This window comes from Cherax quadricarinatus, unplaced genomic scaffold (genome assembly GCF_038502225.1).
Source record: "Cherax quadricarinatus isolate ZL_2023a unplaced genomic scaffold, ASM3850222v1 Contig98, whole genome shotgun sequence".
NCBI lineage: Eukaryota > Metazoa > Arthropoda > Malacostraca > Decapoda > Parastacidae > Cherax > Cherax quadricarinatus.
In genome coordinates, this window is record NW_027195124.1 from 234,356 (window position 1) to 258,034 (window position 23,679).

The window sequence follows — 23,679 nt, forward strand, 5'->3', positions numbered from 1 at the left end:
ATGTACTAGTCTACTAAATGAAGAATAAATGACACTTACCTTTATTGAAGATGCAGCAATGACTGATGAGACACTGTGTCCTGGGAGTGCCTTTTCCTCCTGAGTACTGTAGGTCCTGTTTGGTATTTTCTTCCAGAACATGCCTTATCACACTGTGTATGTCACTACGATTCTTAAATCTCTCAAACCAACCTTTGCTGGCTTTAAATTCACCAATATGAGCACTAGTTCCAGGCATTTTTCCCTGTTCACCTGGGTGTTAGTCGACTGGTGTGGGTTGCATCCTGGGAGACAAGATTAAGGACCCCAATGGAAATAAGTTAGACAGTCTTCGATGACACTGACTTTTTTGGGTTATCCTGGGTGGCAAATCCTCTGGGGTTAATTGTTTCTTGGTATATTCTCAATAAGCCACACCAACAACAGTGCTACAGCAGCAGCAGACGATGCTACAGCAGCAGCAGACGATGCTACAGCAGCAGCAGCAGCTGACAGTGCTACAGCAGCAGCAGACGATGCTACAGCAGCAGCAGACGATGCTACAGCAGCAGCAGACGATGCTACAGCAGCAGCAGCAGCAGCTGACAGTGCAGCAGCAGCAGCTGTACCACCAATAGTAGCGATGGTTGATTGGGGTTTATTATACAACCTGGCCAGCTCGGAGACACGCACTCCACTTTCATACTTATCAATGATCTTTTTCTTCATCTCTATAGTAATTCTCACCCTTATTGCTGTAGGGTTGGCACTAGAAGCTTTCTTGGGGCCCATGGTCACTTATTTTCCAGATAAAATCACCAAAAACACTGTAATAATACGAAATGTTATGATTGTATGCTTGGATGCTACCGCGGAGGCTGGCTGGTAAACAATGCCACCGGCGGAACATGTGAGGCTGGCTAAGGCGCACATTGGACGCGTCTCGAACGAACAGCGGTGAGCGGGTTTTTAAGCGGTATGCGAGGCAAAATTTTTGCAATTAAAGCAAGCGGTATGCGGATTAATCGTTATGTGATGCCAACGGTATGCGGGGGTCCACTGTATTTCTGTGGCCTGTCCATTACACTTTTTGCTGTGCCTGTTTTTTCCCGTGCACTCTTGCCCGCCTGGACCCTCCCCCTGTGCACTACCCTGCCCCTTCTTAGTCACTCCTGCCCAACTCTTCTTACCAGTATGCTGAGCTGGAGTTATACACTCGTCATCCGACAATCCTCCAGCTTTTTTTTTTTAGATGTACTCTCAAACTCCATATCAGTATGGTCACTCCCCCTGTGCACCTCAGCCTCCACTTGCAGCACCTGCAACATGCCAGACTCTGACTCCTGAGGCCCCGGGACCCGTTCACTCAGGTCTTCCTCAACCATCAGAATTCTCCCGTCTACAGGAGGGATCTCCTCCACTGGCTCGTCCAGGAAAGACTTGATTATCTTCTGCAGGGGTTCAGATAAAACCTTAAGGTCACCGGCCTCCCCCACCCCTACAGGCTGCTGTTCACCACCAGGGTCTGCCTGTGTGGGAACGTCCGAAGCCACTGGTAGCGTCACACCAATTTCTCCTTCTTCCTCCACTTCGCCCGCCCAATTACCTTTACCTACTGCACTCACAACCTCAGGCAAAGATGCCACCTGAGACTCTGTGACAACTGGCAGGTCCAAAGACCTCGGTGCTGCTGCCCTACCACACCCGGCCACCATTTGGTCATAAGCGCCACACAGGTGACACGTCTTGCGTTGTCCCGCATAGGTCACAAACACCTGTGTCCTGAAATCCTCCAGGACAACATACGATGGAATAGGTCGTCTCAAAGCCATCTTTATGGTGTAGGATCCTGCAGGCAGCCCTGCATAGATTCCATCTGTCCATTGACCCAAAGTCGTAGCATGCACTTCACCATATCATTGAAAAGCCTCTCTAATATCCACTTCATCCACTTCAAAAGGGACAGGACATTTCGTATCTTCACCCAGGTGTAGTATTTTGAGGCATCCCTCAGGCATACCTCCAGTCCAGATGAAACGAAGATGGACTTCTACTGGTATCTAGCCACCGTCCTTTCATAAGCCTCTATGTTGCAGAACTTTATGAAGATTCGTGAAGAGCCATTAAGCGCTATTCCATGTAGTTCATCGTTGTCAATGTTGAACGTGTCCCGTATGATCGTTGGCAATAAAACAAGAGGCGTTCGTCGGATAAATTGTTCCTTTAACTAGGTCAACACACACAGTGTTGCTCCTCCTGCGGTAACTGGTCGTCATCTTGGTGAAAACAGGGAGTTGCACAAACAGAGAAAGCAGGAGCTTTTGCGCAGCACGTCCACACGGCCCGAAAGCGATGAGGACAATGAAATTATACAACTACATATAGTAAATTGATCATTTTGTTATATTACTAACTGTAATGTTACAAAATTGTAAAATTATAATGCTTCAAAATTGAAATGTTCAAATTCATTGTTTAAAATAACTCAGTTGTACTTGATATTGTAAATTGTTTACAGTAACTGTTACCATTAAATCTATTATAACTTAGATAGTCTTAAGTTAATTTTAAGCCTGCCCGTAATGCTCTGCATACAAGGGGCTTTCGACATGTACACCCAACTACTATAATACCTTGTACAACTATATATCATGTCCTAATAAAAATATTATTATTATTATTAAGGGCTGGCACTAGAAGGTTTCTTTGGAGCCATGGTGGCTTATTTAGCAGTTGCAAGTACTAAAACGAATGGAATATTATGAAATGCATCGTATAAATGCGTGAGATCGTCCTCACTCACTGATAAACAATGACACACTGGCTGAGAATGGAGTGTGGGGCCGCTCGAGGCACGTGTACGTGTCTGGGACGAACATCTATTTGCGAATCAAACGACGATTCGCTAGTCAATGTTTTGACAAAAAAGTTACGATTTTCGAAAATTACAACTTCTGATGCTTACGAAAAATGAGGGTCCACTGTACTAGACATATCCTATTATGTAAGACTTCTTGCATAATTAACTACAATCATAAGTACAAGAAGAAAGGTAGCTAATGACAAAATGGTAAATTGCAAAATAATTACATTTTTTTTTTTATTATCACACTGGCCAATTCCCACCAAGGCAGGGTGGCCCAAAAAAGAAAAACTTTCACCATCATTCACTCCATCACTGTCTTGCCAGAAGGGTGCTTTACACTACAGTTTTTAAACTGCAACATTAACACCCCTCCTTCAGAGTGCAGGCACTGTACTTCCCATCTCCAGGACTCAAGTCCGGCCTGCCGGTTTCCCTGAATCCCTTCATAAATGTTACTTTGCTCACACTCCAACAGCACGTCAAGTATTAAAAACCATTTGTCTCCATTCACTCCTATCAAACATGCTCACGCATGCCTGCTGGAAGTCCAAGCCCCTCGCACACAAAACCTCCTTTACCCCCTCCCTCCAACCCTTCCTAGGCCGACCCCTACCCCGCCTTCCTTCCACTACAGACTGATACACTCTTGAAGTTATTCTGTTTCGCTCCATTCTCTCTACATGTCCGAACCACCTCAACAACCCTTCCTCAGCCCTCTGGACAACAGTTTTGGTAATCCCGCACCTCCTCCTAACTTCCAAACTACGAATTCTCTGCATTATATTCACACCACACATTGCCCTCAGACATGACATCTCCACTGCCTCCAGCCTTCTCCTCGCTGCAACATTCATCACCCATGCTTCACACCCATATAAGAGCGTTGGTAAAACTATACTCTCATACATTCCCCTCTTTGCCTCCAAGGACAAAGTTCTCTGTCTCCACAGACTCCTAAGTGCACCACTCACTCTTTTTCCCTCATCAATTCTATGATTCACCTCATCTTTCATAGACCCATCCGCTGACACGTCCACTCCCAAATATCTGAATACGTTCACCTCCTCCATACTCTCTCCCTCCAATCTGATATTCAATCTTTCATCACCTAATCTTTTTGTTATCCTCATAACCTTACTCTTTCCTGTATTCACCTTTAATTTTCTTCTTTTGCACACCCTACCAAATTCATCCACCAATCTCTGCAGCTTCTCTTCAGAATCTCCCAAGAGCACAGTGTCATCAGCAAAGAGCAGCTGTGACAACTCCCACCCTGTGTGTGATTCTTTATCTTTTAACTCCACGCCTCTTGCCAAGACCCTCGCATTTACTTCTCTTACAACCCCATCTATAAATATATTAAACAACCACGGTGACATCACACATCCTTGTCTAAGGCCTACTTTTACTGGGAAAAAATTTCCCTCTTTTCTACATACAGGAAGGCCCCACTTATACGGCGGGTTAGGTTCCAGGCTACCGCCGTAAAGCGGAAACCGCCGTAAAGTGGAACACCCTTTTATTTTCCTTGTAAATGCATATAAATGCTAGATAACGTATTTACACTGACATATATTAAATTAGCAATAGAACTAAGCATTAAAAAAAACAATGAAAAGTAAAATTACACACAGTACATTTATTACATACCTTTAATTACTTAATATGAATGTGTGAGAGGTGAGTGGCAATGTAGTTATTGAATCAAATCAGGAGATGGCAGACCATCATTAATGCGCCCAAGAGATTATTATTATTACTATTATTATTACTATTATTACTATTATTATTATTATTATTATTATTATTATTATTATTGCATCAAGAGTAGAGAGACTCTTAGTGATTTTAATGTGTACCTACATGAAAGCAGTGTGTAAGTTTATTTAGGTACAGGTATACATAAGTATAATTATCAGAGTATATATAAATTATGAAATAACTTTTAAAAACATTTGAAATTTTGGAGTTTCCAGACAAAATGGAGAGACTTAGTGCTTACTGAGCTCATGGAGAATGTAAACAAACAGGGTGGGGCACGGTGACCGTATTAGAAAGTCAGGTGGGGGGAGCCGTATAGCGAGTTTTGGTCATAATTTGAAATGTCCGTATTAGCGGAACGCCGTAAAGTGAAACGCCGTAAAGCGGGGCCTTCCTGTACTCTAACTTGAGCCTCACTATCCTCGTAAAAACTCTTCACTGCTTTCAGTAACCTACCTCCTACACCATACACTTGCAACATCTGCCACATTGCCCCCCTATCCACCCTGTCATACGCCTTTTCCAAATCCATAAATGCCACAAAGACCTCTTTAGCCTTATCTAAATACTGTTCACTTATATGTTTCACTGTAAACACCTGGTCCACACACCCCCTACCTTTCCTAAAGCCTCCTTGTTCATCTGCTATCTTATTCTCCGTCTTACTCTTAATTCTTTCAATTATAACTCTACCAATAATTACATATTTAAATTTATTCTGTGTTCCTCTGTTTTATGACATTATTGAGAAGAGCTGGCAAAATGCAGCTAGTAAGTGAAATTACTATAGAGTACAAGACTTAAATTACAATACATATTCAGTAGAGTAACACATGTTGCCAGTTTTGAATGGGCACTGAAGGAAGCCTAGAAGAATAGGGACATAATTGGATGAGGACAGGTATTAATTGTAGACCTGATTAAAAGGGTGGGGGAATAGCAATCTACATACTATAATAATGAGGTGAAATGTATCCATTCATCCAGCACCAGAGATTGTTTCAGAATAAATGGTTGCACAATTCTCAACCAAGAACTTGAATACTCCTCTTATAATAGGAACTGTCTGTAAGTCACCACACCAATATAACCAACTTTAGAGAAAACCTCATGGACCTAATCATTAGCAAAAAACTAAATAAATGCTGGTATATAAGACACATAGGCAACATTTAGGCAACTTTATTCCGAAACATTTCGCCTACACAGTAGGCTTCTTCAGTCGAGTACAGAAAGTAGGCAGGAGCAGTAGAGATGTGAAGACGATGTAATCAGTCCATCACCCTTGAAGTTGTAGATTCAATACACTAAATAAATGCTGTTTAATACTTACTGGAGACTTAAACATTAACCTTATTCAGTCAAAAGACCCCCTGTAACAGACTGCCTGAATATGTACAATTGCTTATTGATACCCTCAATAACCAATCCTACAAGAATAACAGACTACTGCAACATTACTTAACACGGTATAAATTTAGTAAAATTATTGGTAAGCACTAACCTAACATAAACTTAAAGCTACATTATGTTGTTGGATAACTCAGTTACTTTAATAAGTCATCGAACCTAGCAATCAGATAACTTCCTGATAACAGTGATTTGAAAACTCAGGGACTCTGCCGGCCGAATACTCTTTAGTACTTAACATTAACACACCTTTGTAAAGGTTAAAATAAAGATTATAGAAGATACAGCAAGGGGAGTCCTTGTTTGAAGGACTGAGCCCAGAACTAGCAATAAAGCTAACAGAATCCTTGGTCTCATATCTAGAAGTATAAATAACATTAGTCCTCAGGTTGTTCTTCAACTCTATATATCCTTGGTTGGGCCTCATTTAGATTATGCTACACAGTTCTGGTCACCATATTACAGAATGGATATAAATGCACTGGAAAACGTACAGAGGAGGATGACAAAGTTAATCCCATTTATCAGAAATCTTCCCTATGAGGATAGACTGAGGGCCTTGAATCTGCACTCTCTAGAAAGGTGTAAAATTAGGGGGATATGATCGAGGTGTATAAATAGAAAACAGGAATAAATAAAGGGGGTGTAAATAGCGTGCTGAAAATTTCCAGCCAAGACAGGACACGCAGCAACTTGGAAAAATTCAGATTCAGGAAGGATATAGGAAAGCACTGGTTTGGTAATAGAGCTGTGGATGAGTGGAACAAACTCCCAAGTACAATTTTAAAGGATAAAACGTGTAGTTTTAAAAATAGGTTAGATAAATACATGTGGGGGTGTGAGTTGTACCTGACTAGCTTGTGCTACTAGGTCTCCTTCCTTAAGTGGAAGTAACCTGACTAGATGGGTCATTGGGCTAAACCAGAGGGTGATACAGACCTGCCTCGCATGGGTCACTAGGCTTGCTGCAGTGTTCCTTCTTTCTTGTGTTCTTATGAATAGATGTGTAATACCTGTTGGTTCACGAGTGGCTCTAAAACAACATTTTCTTTGTTCATCAGTCACGTCTCCAGGCCCCTCTGATATTACTCTTGCTTTCTATTTTGAATTTTTATTCAAACAAAAAAATAGAAGATTTACTGTTATGCAGACTACTGCAATACTGTAATAATTGTATAAATAACATCAACCCATTCATGACTGCATATTAGAATGGCTAGCTGGACATTTATTGGACAATGACATCATTTGTTTACTTTTGAACATTGGCAAAAATTAAACATTTCCCCTACTTTTAGCTCCATTTCCAGGTTCTTTTTATAGTAAAATCAATAAAAATCACCTCTATTTCTATAATATGTTTTCCATTCTATCAAATGAGACCAAGAAAATGAGAATACAACCATAAATACTATACAAAAATAGACCACAAATTCGGCATTTTAATTAAAAAAATGGTCGGAGTTGTGGAAATTATTTAATTTCCGAAGCTATAGTGCCTAATAAGTGTTTAATGTGTTGATTTGGGTCAAAATGTATTTGTATTTTGAATGGAACCAACTGGGTTCCTGCTGCGCCTGCGCAGATGTGCGGGGGTATAGGTCGAACTGGGGCACGAGGTGGCGGGAGTGTTTTGAATGTAGTGAGGAAGCTGTGAAACATGGGATCAGGAAATTGGCGTTCACGGCGGCCTAAGGATTAATATAGGCCTCACTTCCTAATAGGAAGTGTCGTAATTGTTCCTGGTGAAGAGTGAGGGAACGAGATTTACGTGACCACCATGATAAAGTGGTAAAATAAGTGGATAATAGTAGGACCGTGGGTGACGGGTGCGCCGCCATGGAATGTGTCCAGGGGAAATTACCCGTGAGTTAATCCTCACTCATCGGTCTCAGATCTTAATGGAGTGACCTCTAATGTGTATAATAATTATGAGACGTTAAATCGTCTTGTGAATGGTAATGTAATCAGTGATAATAACATTAAGTTAAGAGAATGCGGGAAGTGAAATAAATCGCCCTGCTCCGAGTGAACGCATGGTTCTCGTCCCGAGGATAGCGAAGTTTTATGGAATCACGACTTCTAAACCGGGACAAACCAACGGATACCTCGTCCTGCTGGAATAAGAACTGTGTCGGTGTAGCAGGACATCGAAATGAGATGGTGAATGGAGGATATAAGGAGCATCAATCACCCACAGTTAAGTAACCTTTCTAGTTATAGCAGACTGATACTGGCCAGTTAGGTATGTTTTAATTGGATAGGTTATGGGTGATCCAGCCACATCAAGTGACCACCAGAGAATATCTGGTAAGTGGTGGGATTATGTACAAGTGTTCTTCCTTGATGGGTATATCCATGTGTAACCTACCCCCCCCCCTTTCATTCAGTTAAACTAATATAATCTATACAGTCCGCAATTAATTATTAGCGCCGTACTTGAGGGTGCTACCCAATTTATACTGGTCTCGGATAGATATGGATAAGATTGTGAGGGTCGAGGGGCCACCTGCAGTGACCAGAGGTGGTTAAGTTTTCTTACATGTCTACACAGGTGACTACGGTAAACAATATCGTTGTTGTCTCCGAAGGAGATTACTCGTATGCATGTAATGTTGAGGTATGTACAAGTAATCACCCCTATAAAATTTTCCATAGGAGTTTTTTTTTCTCATTACGCACTGCGTGCTCCAGGATTTTTTTTATATGGTGCACACTGACCACACAGACCCATCCTCTCACATGTGGGCCTACCAGCTTTCTCCTGCTTGATTTGAAGCCGCTAGAATTTATGAGTATATATATGTTAAACACGGTACCTCGTAAGACGTATATATACGACCGCGACAGTCAAAGGGTTAATAGCCCAAATAAAGCCCCAGTAATGACTCTGTCCTCTGCCTCTGTAGCTGACCCTGCTTCCTTGCACACCATTCCAGAAATTCAAGTTAAGCTTCCTAATTCTGTCCTCAAGGACTCTAGCCCTTTAATATTGGGGCTGTCTAAAAATCAAATAATAAGTCTAATTTCCCTCTTAGAAACTTACCCTGACAGATTTTCAGATGTTCCAAAAAATGTACACTGAGATATCACGATGTAGACGTTGGAAACACTAAGCCTATTGAACTTTTCCCCTACAGAGCTAATCCTGAAAAACAGGCTACTTCAGCAGGAGGTAGCATTTCTATTAGAACATGGATTAGCGGAGGAGTCATCCAGTCTGTGGTCTTTACTGTATATCCTTGTTAAGAAGTCTGATGGAGGTTTTCAAATGTGTACAGACTACCATAAGATGAATGAGGTCAATATTCCAGATGCTTAACTTCTGCCACATTTGGATGATGTAGTGGACTTTGTGGGTAAGGCTACTTTTGTTTCCAAACCAGACCTCCTTAACCCTTTCAGGGTCCGTCCTGTAGATCTACGGCTTTACGTTCAGGGTCCAAACCGTAGATCTACGCCAAAATTCTAGCGGCGTCAAATTTAGCGCGAGAAGGCTGGTAGGCCTACATCTGAGAGAATGGGTCTGGGTGGTCAGTGTGCACACTATAGAAAAAATCTGGACGCCCGCATGGCATTGTGGGAACGCCGGCAAAGTAGCTTTGTTCATTGTGCCTGGCGGCAAGGAAGCTCTCACTCCCCACTCACTCTCTGGGTGAATTCTGACTCTCCTCTTCACAACTTACAGTTCTAAGACTGATGGAAGTGGAGCTGAAGAGGAATTCTATGGTTTTGAACCATATGGTACCATTGTGCCATATGGTACAATGGTACCATATGGTACAATGGTGCCATGTCATACAATGGTATCATATGGTACAATGGTATATGGTACAATGGTACCATATGGTACAGTGTACCATATAGTACATTGTACCATATGATACATTATACCATATGGTACAGGGACCCTAATGGAAATAAGTCTGTCTGACTTTTTTGGGTTATCCTAGGTTCTCCAAATGAAATAACAGACCTCCATATCAACTGCACCAGTGTTTAACGGGAAGACAACATGGCAGAAAACCTGAACAACTAAATCTCCAAGGAAATGACAGGTCTGTAGGACTTTTTTCTTCAGTGCCAAACGAGGGAAAGAATTGAGCATTTAAACATGGCTGACCGGCATCCAAACAGCCGCTACTGCCAGACATACAACTAGCGAAGTGAAATTCTCATCTTTACTGACGTTCATCTGTTGACAGTAGCATCATATCTGTACCACCATCATATCACCTGTACCAGTGCTAACGAGAGGGAAACATAGGAGACATCGTCAAATCAACAGTACAAAACTCCAAGGTTATAGGTCGGTTATCCCTCAGTGCCAGTCGTGAGAAAGAGGTGAATAGTTAAACAGTCAAGGTTAATGTTTTAGTAGCTGACCTATATTCAGCTGACCAGTGTACAGTGAGAGAATCATAGGAGAAAACGCCAAATATATCTATAAACTCAAGGAAAATCAGGTTGTAGGTGGCGTTACTCCCCTCAGTGTTTTAAAAATGGCCGAGTCAGCAGAACAGGTCAGGAGTCAACAACACCACACAACCCCCGATAAATGAAATTGAGGGGGATTTGGAAGGATAAAACCATTGATTTAACCTTTCTGATCTACCAGAATGGAAAGGAGTTAGAAGTTAATTGGGGAAGCCAGACTGTGAAGTGAGATGGGAAGGGGAGTGTGTAATAAGGGGTTAACTGTGAGGGGTTTGTGAAGTTAAGGGAAAAGTGAGCAGTGAAGAGGGTTTTGAAGAGGAAATTTTATTAGTAATTCAGTGGTGATTGCTAAAGCAGATACTAAGTGTACTAGGGACTGGAAAAGAGAAATAAATATTGTATATGAGTAAAAGAGCGAAGATTGAAAATGGCAGGCATTAGGTGGGTACAGGCTGCCATAATTATATTTATATTTCTTCTTCAATTCCATGAAGAAAGAAATCAGTCATGGGGGCTGGAAAAGGTGAATGGAGTAACAGCGCCCTGGACAGTAAAAGCCCAACAGTTGCCATCCTACCAGAAAAGTAAATATCACTATCGCCGCAAGGTATGGCAACACCGCATACCCAAACAAAAACAGTGGCACACAGCTCTTATTGTAGCGCTCTTAAGTGGTGATATCCAAATTAATCCAGGACCTCAAACTATTGTGCAGAGGCAAAACAGACAGATAAATGACGGCGATAATGACGGTCTAGTAGCTAGGAATGATAACCTTAACTCCATATGTAATGCATACATAGATCAATGTGAGACAATACAGCCATTATTAACTCAAACACTACCAAACAGGTGCATACACTGTACTAAAGTACTCATGAAAAACAGAAAAGGCACCTTGTGTAAAATGTGTAAGGGGTGGGTGCATGATGGATGTATGTACAATTATAGCAACGGTGCCAGAATTCATTTTGTGTGTAACAAATGCACTTTGGCACAGTTATCCTTTAGCAGTGATGACATTGATTTACCTAATTTTAATACAAATGACCCATTGCCATATTTTGAATATTATGATTGTTTTATGAAAACAGGCCTTCACTTTATTCATGTTAATGCAAGATCACTTCTTCCTAAATTGGCAGAGATTAGGATTCTAGCTAACAAAATTAGGGCGGCAGTTATAACCATCTCTGAATCTTGGTTGGATGATACGGTGACTGATGACGAGGTCAAAATAGATTGTTACAATATAAAACGCTTAGATAGGAACAGAAAGGGTGGTGGAGTATGTGCCTACATTAGAAATGACTTAGCTTACAACCCAAGACCTGATTTAAATAACAATAAACTGGAGATTCTATGGTTTGAAGTGCTGCTTCCTAAGACCAAACCCATCTTAGTAGGAACTAGTTACCGCCCTCCTACCCAGGACCAGTTCTTAGAAGACTTTTCCAGAGTCTTGTCCGGAGTTGAAAACAATTGCGAGACAATAATACTGGGCGACTTCAATATCTGTTTTCAGCAGCAAAATAACGGGCTATGCAAAAGGTATAAGCAAATTCTAGGATTAAATAGTTACACTCAACTAATTATAATTAATACACCAACCCGGATCACACAGTTCTCAGCCACCCTAACTGACCACATACTTTGTAACCGCGCTGAGAACATTAGTCAGTCAGGCGTCATTACCACAGGTCTTAGTGATCATTTCATCATTTACTGCACCAGGAAAATCACTAGGGATAGGATAAGCCTACACAGGACAATAAAAATGAGGTCAACTAGAAACTACAGTAAAGAAACACTGGTAAATAGGCTACACAATTGTGACTGGACAGAGATAACAAGTTGCACGGACGTAAACGATGCCTGGGAAAAATTCAAAACAATGTTCACTACCATCCTTGATAATATTGCACCAGTTAAAGAGGTTAGGATTAAACGAAGAACTGAACCCTGGATGAATACCGAGATATTAGATAATATGAAATTCAGAGACCAGCTGCTAAAAAGATTTAAAGCAAACAGACAGGATATTGCAGCACTAAATGAATTCCAAAGGGTGAGGAACAGAGTACAGAGACTTATAAAAGGAGCAAAGGCAAAGCACTACTGCTCAAAAATTGAAGAGTATAAGCATAACCCCAGAAAGCTCTGGCAACAACTAAAACAGTTGGGGTATAGCCATAAGCCAGTAGATAGGTCTAACATAGTACTCACTATTGATAATGAGGTATGCCACAAAACATCTAAGGTGGCAGATTGCTTTAATTCATACAACACATCTGTTGCATCAACACTAGTAAGTAAACTACCAGCTGCATCAAATACCTTTAACACAGACTCTGATAAGTTTCAAACATACTATACCAATAAAGGGGTAACCCCAAACAGTTGTCAACTAGTAAGTGTATCTCATGACTTTATTCAAAAAGAACTAAGCAGGTTAAACCCAACTAAGACCACAGGCCCTGATAACATCCCGTCTAAGTTCCTAAAAGATGGTGCTTCTGAACTGTCAATCCCTATTGCTCACATAATAAATCTATCAATCACCACTAATACTGTACCGGAGGGGTTCAAGGAGGCCAGAGTTACTCCTATCTTCAAGAAAAATAGTAGGTCTGATGTAAGCAACTATAGGCCTGTTAGTATACTCAGTAAAATATCTAAAATTCTAGAGAGGGCGGTGTATTCTCAAGTAGTTAAGTACCTTAATGACAACAACATTCTCCATAGCTATCAATCGGGCTTTAGAAGATCCTACTCAACCGACACCTCCCTTATTAATCTGATGGATTACATGAGAACTGAAATGTCAAAGGGGAACCTCATAGGTATGGTAACCTTAGACCTGCAAAAGGCCTTCGATACTGTCAACCACAATATATTATGTAATAAACTTCAAGCTATCGGTATAGGTTCTGTAGACTGGTTTAAGTCCTACCTTAGCAACAGGAGACAAATAGTCAAAATCAACAAAACAGAATCAGAACCCCTGCCGATAACATGTGGAGTTCCCCAAGGTAGTATTCTGGGTCCCTTATTATTCTTATGTTATGTCAATGACATGCCTATCAGTGTCAAGTGCAAACTCCTACTGTATGCAGATGACAGTGCTCTGTTAGTGTCAGGTAAAGACCCACAAGATATTGCTAATGTTTTAACACTGGAACTGGAGTCCTGCAGCAAATGGTTAGTAGACAACAAACTATCATTACACCTAGGGAAAACTGAAGCCATTCTCTTTGGCACGAAACATAAACTGAGAAGGGTAAATAATTTTAATGTTCAATGTAATGGGGAGCCCATCACTTTGGTTTCATCAGTAAAATATTTGGGAATCCCCTTTGACCCATGCATGTCAGGAGAATTGATAGGGAACAGTGTAGTAAAGAAAGCGAATGCCAGACTGAAGTTCCTGTATAGACAAGCAAAGTGTCTACCTACTGAGTCTCGCAGGACCCTATGTCCAGCCCTTATACAATGCCATATGAATTACACTTGCTCTTCTTGGTACTCTGCCTTGACAAAAAAACTGAAAGATAGACTGCAAATCACCCAGAACAAAATCGTAAGATTCATCCTGGGGCTGGGACCAAGAGAACATGTAGGCCAGGATGAATTACAGCAGTTGGATATGCTGAATGTTGAAGACAGAGTAAAACAACTGAAGATAAATCATGTTTATAAAATTGCTCACAAACAATGTCCAGAATATCTTGCTGTCAATTTTGTCAAGGTTGGGAACCAGAGCAATCATAGTACTAGGGGGAGAGAGCACAACTTTGTAGTATCCACAGTCATTGGCCAGGCGTCAAACACCTTTTATTGTACAGCAATAAAGGAATGGAACAGACTGCCCGCACATGTCAAAGCCAGTCATAGCATGAACCAGTTCAAGAAGAGTGCCAAAAGGTGTCTGATGAATGTAGCTACAGAAAGGGAGGGGAATGATTTTCTATTTTTTAGCTAACATACGTGTAAATTTTACCTTATTCCTAGTAATGACCCTCGTATTGTAGATAGTCTTAATGACCTTGGTGTAGTAGATAGTCTTTTTAGTATGATAATAAGATGTTATCTTCATTGTAGAATAATAAGAAAATATTATAACCTTTATATTATAATAATAAGGTAAAAGGACCCCAATGGAAATAAGTCACTCTGTCTGACTTTTTTGGGTTATCCTAGGTTCTCTACACATATGCTGCTATGTATGATAATTCTTTTTAACTGTATTTGTGTATACCTGAATAAACTTACTTACTTACTAAGTATGATATTCTATGTAACTTTATTTGTGTATACCTAAATAAACTTACTTATGATGCCACATGCGCTTGAGTAAGTTTATTCAGGTGTACAGAAGTACAATTACATAGATTTTTATACATAGCAGCATAAGTATAAAATCCTAATGTGTATAACCCAAAAAAGTCAGGGTGACTTATTTCCATAGGGATCCCTGTATCTGCACCATATGGTGTCCTGTACTGTATGGAACCCTGTACCATATGGTACCCTGTGCCATATGGTACCCTGTGCCATATGGTACCCTGTGCCATATGGTACCCTGTGCTATATGGTACCCTGTACGTTATCCTGCTATATGTTATTCTGTACTGCATGGTACCCTACACCATATAGTACAATGTACCATATGGTACCCTGTAATGTATGATACTGTGTACCATATGGTCAATAGGTGCTGGTGGCATGAGACACCAGCCAAGACTGAGTGAATGGTGATGCAAGCTAGCTACAGACTCAGCAGTTTCGAAGACAAAGCGCTCTGTCATCCACCTCAAGTAACATGTCAAGTTCCTGTACATATATAAATATATAATAGAACATTACTAATATACAACATTTTTGCATATTTTTGTTGTAAACAACTATTGTAAACAAAATAATGATGAAAATATTAGTGTTTATTGTGTTGAATACAACAGTACCATATACAGTAGTACCATATGGTACAATGAACCATATGGTATCCTTGTACTGTATGGTACAATGTACCATATGGTACCATTGCACCATATGGTACCATAAGGTACCATTGCACCATATGGTACCATTTTATCATATGGTACCATTGTACCAAATGGTGCCATTGTACCATATTCTACCATATGGTACCATTGTATCATGTGCCATTGTACCATATGTACAATTGTACTATATGGTAACATTGTATAACCAGCTTGTTCGGCGACGCTGGGAGCGGGTGAATGAATGATATGTCTTCGGAGGCTTCTTTATTTGTAATGTCGTGGTGGGTACACAGGCTTGTGTGTTGTGCTCATGGCCCAGGAGGGCCATGCTCACGAGGGAGAGAGTGAGTAGGACTGTTAACTGCTGCTGGGCCACTGAGAGAGTGCGTGAGTGTGAGTGGGACCAGCGTCCTACTGACCTGGGCAGGCCTGGAGAGGGCAGCACCTGAGTGCCGTGAAATATGAACTAAGCTGGCAGACAGCATATGCTGTCTGTACAGACAGTACAGGCTGTCTACATACGCTTGGCCACCTACCTCGCATCATCCCGGCGTGACAATACTGGTGGTAAAAAAAAAATCGGTCTCTTTCTCGTAGGAACAGGGCACAGAACACAAAATAAAAACATGTACGTATATACATATGGACATGGAAAAAAAAAAACTTCCTACAGGGAGGGAAGAAAAAAAACGTGGGATGTGCTAAACATCGTGGTCATAGGCAGTGAGCGTCGAAGGGCATCACTGCATGCCTTCCTGCGTCTGGACAGATACTGCAACACAGGAGACATTGCTGTGGCTGAGCTGTGACTTAACAGGGTATGGTCTCCTCTGGAACAGTGAAGCAGTCATCGTAGGAGTCACTGCAGGTTTCACTCAACCTGGGGCACGACATGCTAGTGCCCTCGAGTGAGGCGTCGTCAAAACTCGGCAACTGGGCAGGACTTCTGGCAAGCGACTCAGGAGGACACTTCTCGACTGGTACTGTCGCTGGGCTGTCACTGCCGGCGAGCATGGAGTGAGTCGTGGAGCGAGTCATGGCAGAGATGACTGGGTGAAACATCAGGGAGTCGTAACATCATACATCATACTGCAGTGAGTGAGCTAGCAGTCAAAGTGACATCTTCTTTGTGCAGGAGCTCACTGAAGCTATGACACGAGGCTGACACAGCGCCTGCCAACAGGGCTAACTGTGGCTTGACGAGTGTCATGTGTCATTCTCTCGGCAGTTGGAGTTATAGCAGAGGTTAGTCTAAGCGTCCCCAGACTTGTTTCTCTACATATAACTGCACTCTGAAGGTCTGGAGGTGAGGTGAAACGAATCTCGATGGGAATCGTAGCAGGTACGATTCTGCAGAACATCTGTGACATCTTATGCGACAAGCATAAGAGCTTTCTGTACAAAGGGGCTCATACGCTCAGAGCTGACTAATATTAGCTGTCAAACATGCTGGTCACACCGGGTGACAGGCAACAAAGTGCTACACAAGGGTCTGACCGCAGACCACACTGGACACACGGAAAACCTTACACACACCCGCGGTACATGCGGTACAACATGGCTTAAACTAGCAAATGATGCTTTTCTGTGCACAAAACTGACACTAAGCCATACACTCACATGTGAGAACACTGACCGAGAGGAATTAATTAACACGACATATATCTTCTCTCAATCTTCTCGACAATACCGACATAATTACTGAAACACTCGATGTGACATCATGTGATGTCAGGCGTGACATCAAGAGGTGACGTCAGTAGCATTGTGATGTCAGCAGACATCTCGAGGTGACGTCAGGCAGACATCGTAACGTCGGGCAGCAGCATCGGTAACTCACGTGGCTCATAGATCCATGTGGCTTCGTCCACGCCCCACGTGGCATTGGGATCCACGTGGTGTCGTGATCTACGTGGCATGCTGATCCACATGGCTTGTTGATCCACGTGGCTTGCTGATCCATGTGGCTTGCTGATCCACGTGGCTTAGTGATCCACGTGGCTTCGAGTGACCTCGGGTACTTGGATATACAGCTCTGGCAAAGAATTCACACGAAAAACAGCAGAAAACACAGTAGAGGGAGTGAGTACATAGTGGTGGAATGCGGTGTGGTGGCGAGGAGCGTGGGTGAGTGTAGCATGGGCGAGGCGAGAAAACGGCCACTTCCACTCTCCCACCCACAGCACATGGATACACTCCCACTGGACGGCAAAATTACCACAAAACTCACCTTTGGCTTGCTGAAATAAATGTGCTGAGCTGAACAACAACAGCAGAACATACAAGTGACGTTGAACACGTGACTTGAGAAACAGCGTGGGATGCTGTGGCGTGGGGTCACTTGCAATTCTCGAAGAAATTCGGCAAATTTCAGCTAGATCCTGCTTGTACCTGTGTCTGGATGCTGAAATGTGCAGACACGACATCAGGATAACTCGTTGAGAGACGGATGCTTGTTGTGTAGGGTGATGAGGTGAACAACTTCATCCCTTCCTCTCTCCAGGCAAACACAACTGCTGTGACCACCGCTTCCCACCATTTATAAGTTTTATTGGCGATGCTGAAAGCGGAGCAGGTGAATGAATGATACGTCTTCGGAGGCTTCTTTACTTTATTTGTAATGTCGTGGTGGGTACACAGGCTTATGTGTTGTGCCCATGGCCTAGGAGGGCCATGCTCAAGAGGGAGAGAGTGAGTAGGACTGTTGACTGCTGCTGGGCCGCTAAGAGAGTGCGTGAGTGTGAGTGGGATCAGCATCCCACTGACCTGGGCAGGCCTGGAGAGGGCAGCACCTGAGTGCCGCGAAATATGAACTAAGCTGGCAGACAGCATAGGCTGTCTGTGCAGACAGTACAGGTTGTCTACATTTGCACCCTATGGCACCATTGTACCATATGGTACAATATGGTACCGTTGTATTCAACACAATAACCGCACTAATATTTTCATAATTTTGTTTACAATAAACTTGTAAACAAGTTTTGTAAGCAATATACTGTAATGATAAACAAATTAGTGCAGTTATTGTGTTCAATACAATGAGTGTGCACTTATACAATATACATTATATTGGTCTCACAGGCCACAAATGTTATTAGAAAAAGAAAAAAATTAGAGAAAAGAAAAAAGTATAAAAAACGTAAAATAAAAAAATGCGATTTTGCGGAAGTCACTGATGTTGCCGCCACCCGGTCATTTTAGGTCAACTTCCCACCGCTGTATCTCGGTAAGTACTGTATTATCTTTAATTCTGCAAGAAAAAATATTTTTTTTTTTTTTTCAAAATTTCTTGGACACTGGGGGCACCCCTTCCGATTTTGGCCTTGGACCCTGAAAGGGTTAAAGATTACCCTCAGGTACCTTTGACAGATAAAGTGAAGGAAATCTCTGCCTTTGTAATTCCAGGTCACTATCAATATGCAGTGACCCCATTTGGAATGCAGACTTGTCAGCAGCATTCTAGAAGCTGATCTATCAGGCTATTAGACTTGAAGGCATGGCAGCTTATCTGGACGCTATAGTAGTAGCTTCCAATACGTGGGACCAACATGTTTCCTGACTTAAAGCTCTCTTTGTGAAGTTTAAGAGTTTCCAGTTAACTGTTAATTTGCACAAGTCATCTTTTGGCCAGTCTACTATCACTTTTTTAGGCCATGAAGTATGTAATGGTAAAGTAGCCCCTAAGTTTGCTAAAATTCTTGCCATTAAGAATCACCCAGTACCTTATGATAGAAAATCCCTCCAGCATTTCTTAGGGATGGTAGGTTTCTACAGATGATTCTGTAAGAACTTTCCAGATGTAACCCCACTAACCTCACTTACCAGTCATAAACAAAAATTTAAATGGACCCCAGAGTGTCAACACACATTTATTACAGCCAAACAGCTACTTTGTACTGCACCCATTCTCCTGTCTCCTGATTTTTCAAAACCTTTTGTATTACAGGTTGACGCATGCGAATCGGGTAGGGGCAGTACTACAAAAATCTGGGGAAGAGTGGTTGCAGCCTGTTACTTCTCTGCCAAGTATCAACCTCACCAAAGGACTTATGCCACCATTGAGAAAGAAGCTCTAGCTCTGATACTTGCATTGGAACATTTCAAGGTCTACATGGGACAGTCATCCCAAGTGGTCACAGTCTACAGCGATCACAATTCTCTCGTTTACCTCAACACCAAGAAAAACCGCAATACACATCTGATGAGATGGAGTCTCAGGTCACAATCTTACATATTAAACCTGTCCATATTACCAGCAAGGAAAATAAGCTAGCTGATTCCCTTTCCCATGTTTAATTTAGGTTAGGATGTGTTAGGGACCATATGGGTAGCTTAGCTCTTTTTTCTTCCCCCCTTTATAAAATGTTTAATGATATTGGTGTTTTTTTTTTTTTAGTGAGGGGACATTCTGCTGCTGTCCGCAGGTGTCTCGAACCAACATTAGCCCTACTTTCTGCTGTCTTGCTCTAGGATAGAGTTTGACTTTGAGTCTTGAGAAAAGTTGAGCCCTGTCTAATGAGTTGGATGGTTGAGAGGAAAGGCAGTTCCATTATTATTCAGTGCCATGGCAACACGCTACCCATGGAGGTGGAGGCTTATTGGTGCCCTTTTGGGATGGGAGTGTGGCATGCAAAGAGTATGTTACAATACATTCGGCGTATGTCACACTCCCATATAGGTTGCCTCCCAACCAACGAACCGGGTGCTAAGGATTGAACGATAAATAGGGTACCTGCCGTTAAGTCAGTACCTTGGTTCATTGTCCAATCACAGGCAAGACCACCAAAGTTGAAGCAACATGATTAACTTGCGGTAAGCATTGGCAGACTTGCCTACCTGCTGGTTGAGTATGGTGCACTCTGACTTCTTTGCCATCTGTCATCGTGGTGTACACTTATTCTATCTGTACATAGTGTACATACCTGTATATAGTGGGTGAAGGCAAAATATACATTATAGTCTACTGCTGGGTTTGTTTGCTCCAATTCCCATTATGACCAGGTCTCACAGGCCATTCTTTAACTGTGTTCATAATACCGGACTTGGGTCCTGGAGATAGGAAGTACAGTGCCTGCACTCTGAAGTAGGGGTGCTAATGTTGCAGTTTTAAAACTGTGGTGTAAGTGTGCCTCTGGCAAGATAGTGACAGAGTGAATGAAGGTGAAAGTTTCTTTTTTGGGCCACCCTACCTTGGTGGGAAACAATTGATGTGTTAAAAAAAAATTCTTTAAGAAATTGCACTCTTGCATTCTATATAATTTTTTTTTTTTTTTTCAAAATTTTCCTACACACACAGGAAATTTATTTTTCCATATACGAAATGGTTTAGCGGTTAAGTAATTAATGATCATCTTTGGTTATGACTTAATTTAATACAAAATATTTCTGTGAAAGATTTACAAACAGTTACGAGAAACATAACCGAATTAGTTCTGTGGTAATTTTAACAACAGCAAAATGATTTAAAATAGTGCATAAATTTCCTACACTAAGTTTGTCCCTTGCTGATATTTGTATAACCAACCCCTACACATGTAAGCAATAACTTATCAGCTCCTGTTTTTGATTCTGGCATTTCATCAGAAGTGAATTTCTCTTTGTATTCATCAATTTTAAATGTCACTTGAAAGAAGTCTCGTAGGTGTCGAAGGAAATGCATCCTGCAAAACAATAAGAAAGATTTCAGAAAATTAGGCTCATGGAACATCTTAGATTACATAGTCACTTGATACCAATAGTACCATATAAAACATTGAATAAATATATTAAGTGAATTTAAGGATTCACAAACAGTGTATACTGTAGTTATCTATTTCTAGGCCACATTTTCTATTTTTTTTACTTCATTGGCTATTTCCTTCCAAGGCAACAGGATCCATAGAAGAAAACATTTACTATATCAAATATAAATGAAAACTCTATTATAATGGGAGACTAACAATCTCCATAAGAGTACATTAAATATATCCCTAAAAAGATTCTGATACATTTATAAAATTGACTTGTTGAAGACATTAATGAAGTCTCACAGCTTTGTGGGGGTTAAATGTTGCACCCTACCTGGACTGCTGACTGGTTTTCCTCCCAAAATAAAACCATGTGTCCTGAGAGCCCAGTACAGTACATACTTTAAGAAAAACTGGGGTGGTTAACATTTAGATGCTTGGTATGTACCCCTAATTTCCCTGCCTCTCAATCTATATTCTTTGCATAATCAGTTCTCTCTCTCTCCCATTTCTATTACATGGCAATTATCTCCATAAAATTCCATCATCTCTCTCTCTACCTGATCAATCTATCCAAATCTTCCTGCAAGGACATGCAGTCATTTTCATTGAGCATCTATACAAGTATGCACACTTTAACTATACTGTATTGTACAATGGAGTTATTAACAAACGAGCTCAAGCCTCTGCAACTCGACCTGAAAAACCCACATGGGTTAAGCTTTCTCTATATATAAATAACAATAATGATACTTTTTTTTTTTTCAGTGCGTCAGCTGTCTCCCACCGAAGCAGGGCGACCATCATTCACACATAATCACTGTCTTTCCAGAGGTGCCCAGATACAGTAGACCCCCGACTTACGATATTAATCCGTTCCTGAGAGCACATCGTAAGACGAAATTATCGTAAGTCGAATTAATTTTTCCCATAAGAAATAATGGAAATCAAATTCATCTGTTCCAGACACCCCAAAGTACAAAAAAAAAATATTTTTACCACATGAAATATACATTTTTCTACACACACAAAAACAAGGATACATGCACAAAATATACAGTGGACCCCCGGCTTACGATATTATTTCATTCCAGAAGTATGTTCAGGTGCCATTACTGAATGAATTTGGTCCCATAAGGAATATTGTGAATTAGATTAGTCCTTAACTTGTTAAGGAAGCCTAGAGAACAAATGGATTTGTCAGTTAAAAATAGGAGAGGAAAGTTATTAAATGGAGAGTTAGAGGTATTGGGAAGATGGAGGGAATATTTTGAGGAATTGTTAAATGTTGATGAAGATAGGGAAGCTGTGATTTCGTGTATAGGGCAAGGAGGAATAACATCTTGTAGGAGTGAGGAAGAGCCAGTTGTGAGTGTGGGGGAAGTTCGTGAGGCAGTAGGTAAAATGAAAGGGGGTAAGGCAGCTGGGATTGATGGGATAAAGACAGAAATGTTAAAAGCAGGTAGGGATATAGTTTTGGAGTGGTTGGTGCAATTATTTAATAAATGTATGGAAGAGGGTAAGGTACCTAGGGATTGGCAGAGAGCATGCATAGTTCCTTTGTATAAAGGCAAAGGGGACAAAAGAGAGTGCAAAAATTATAGGGGGATAAGTCTGTTGAGTATACCTGGTAAAGTGTATGGTAGAGTTATTATTGAAAGAATTAAGAGTAAGATGGAGAATAGGATAGCAGATGAACAAGGAGGCTTTAGGAAAGGTAGGGGGTGTGTGGACCAGGTGTTTACAGAGAAACATACAAGTGAACAGTATTTAGATAAGGCTAAAGAGGTCTTTGTGGCATTTATGGATTTGGAAAAGGCATATGACAGGGTGGATAGGGGGGCAATGTGGCAGATGTTGCAGGTGTATGGTGTAGGAGGTAGGTTACTGAAAGCAGTGAAGAGTTTTTATGAGGATAGTGAGGCTCAAGTTAGAGTATGTAGGAAAGAGGGAAATTATTTCCCAGTAAAAGTAGGCCTTAGACAAGGATGTGTGATGTCACCGTGGTTGTTTAATATATTTATAGATGGGGTTGTAAGAGAAGTAAATGCGAGGGTCTTGGCAAGAGGTGTGGAGTTAAAAGATAAAGAATCACACAAAGTGGGAGTTGTCACAGTTGCTCTTTGCTTATGACACTGTGCTCTGGGAGATTCTGAAGAGAAGTTGCAGAGATTGGTGGATGAATTTGGTAGGGTGTGCAAAAGAAGAAAATTAAAAGTGAATACAGGAAAGAGTAAGGTTATGAGGATAACAAAAAGATTAGGTGATGAACGATTGGATATCAGATTGGAGGGAGAGAGTATGGAGGAGGTGAATGTATTCAGATATTTGGGAGTGGACGTGTCAGCGGATGGGTCTATGAAAGATGAGGTGAATCATAGAATTGATGAGGGGAAAAGGATGAGTGGTGCACTTAGGAGTCTGTGGAGACAAAGAACTTTGTCCTTGGAGGCAAAGAGGGGAATATATGAGAGTATAGTTTTACCAACGCTCT

The 23,679-nt window shown here is 41.3% G+C and overlaps 2 protein-coding genes across 2 annotated transcripts in view; one reads left to right on the forward strand and one right to left on the reverse strand.

Moving 5' to 3' along the window:
• Positions 1-20,422, forward strand: part of LOC128694358 (glutaryl-CoA dehydrogenase, mitochondrial) — a 175,532-nt gene extending 155,110 nt beyond the window's left edge. The window contains exon 11 of the mRNA XM_070080041.1: positions 19,406-20,422. The gene's annotated coding sequence lies outside the window, so the exon portion shown is untranslated. The remainder of the gene's footprint in view (positions 1-19,405) is intronic.
• A 389-nt stretch (positions 20,423-20,811) lies between these two features.
• Rtc1 (RNA terminal phosphate cyclase 1) overlaps positions 20,812-23,679 on the reverse strand; it is an 88,736-nt gene continuing 85,868 nt past the window's right edge. The window contains exon 7 of the mRNA XM_070080044.1: positions 20,812-21,119. Within this exon, the coding sequence (XP_069936145.1) occupies positions 20,948-21,119 (172 nt within the window). The 3' untranslated portion in view covers positions 20,812-20,947. The remainder of the gene's footprint in view (positions 21,120-23,679) is intronic.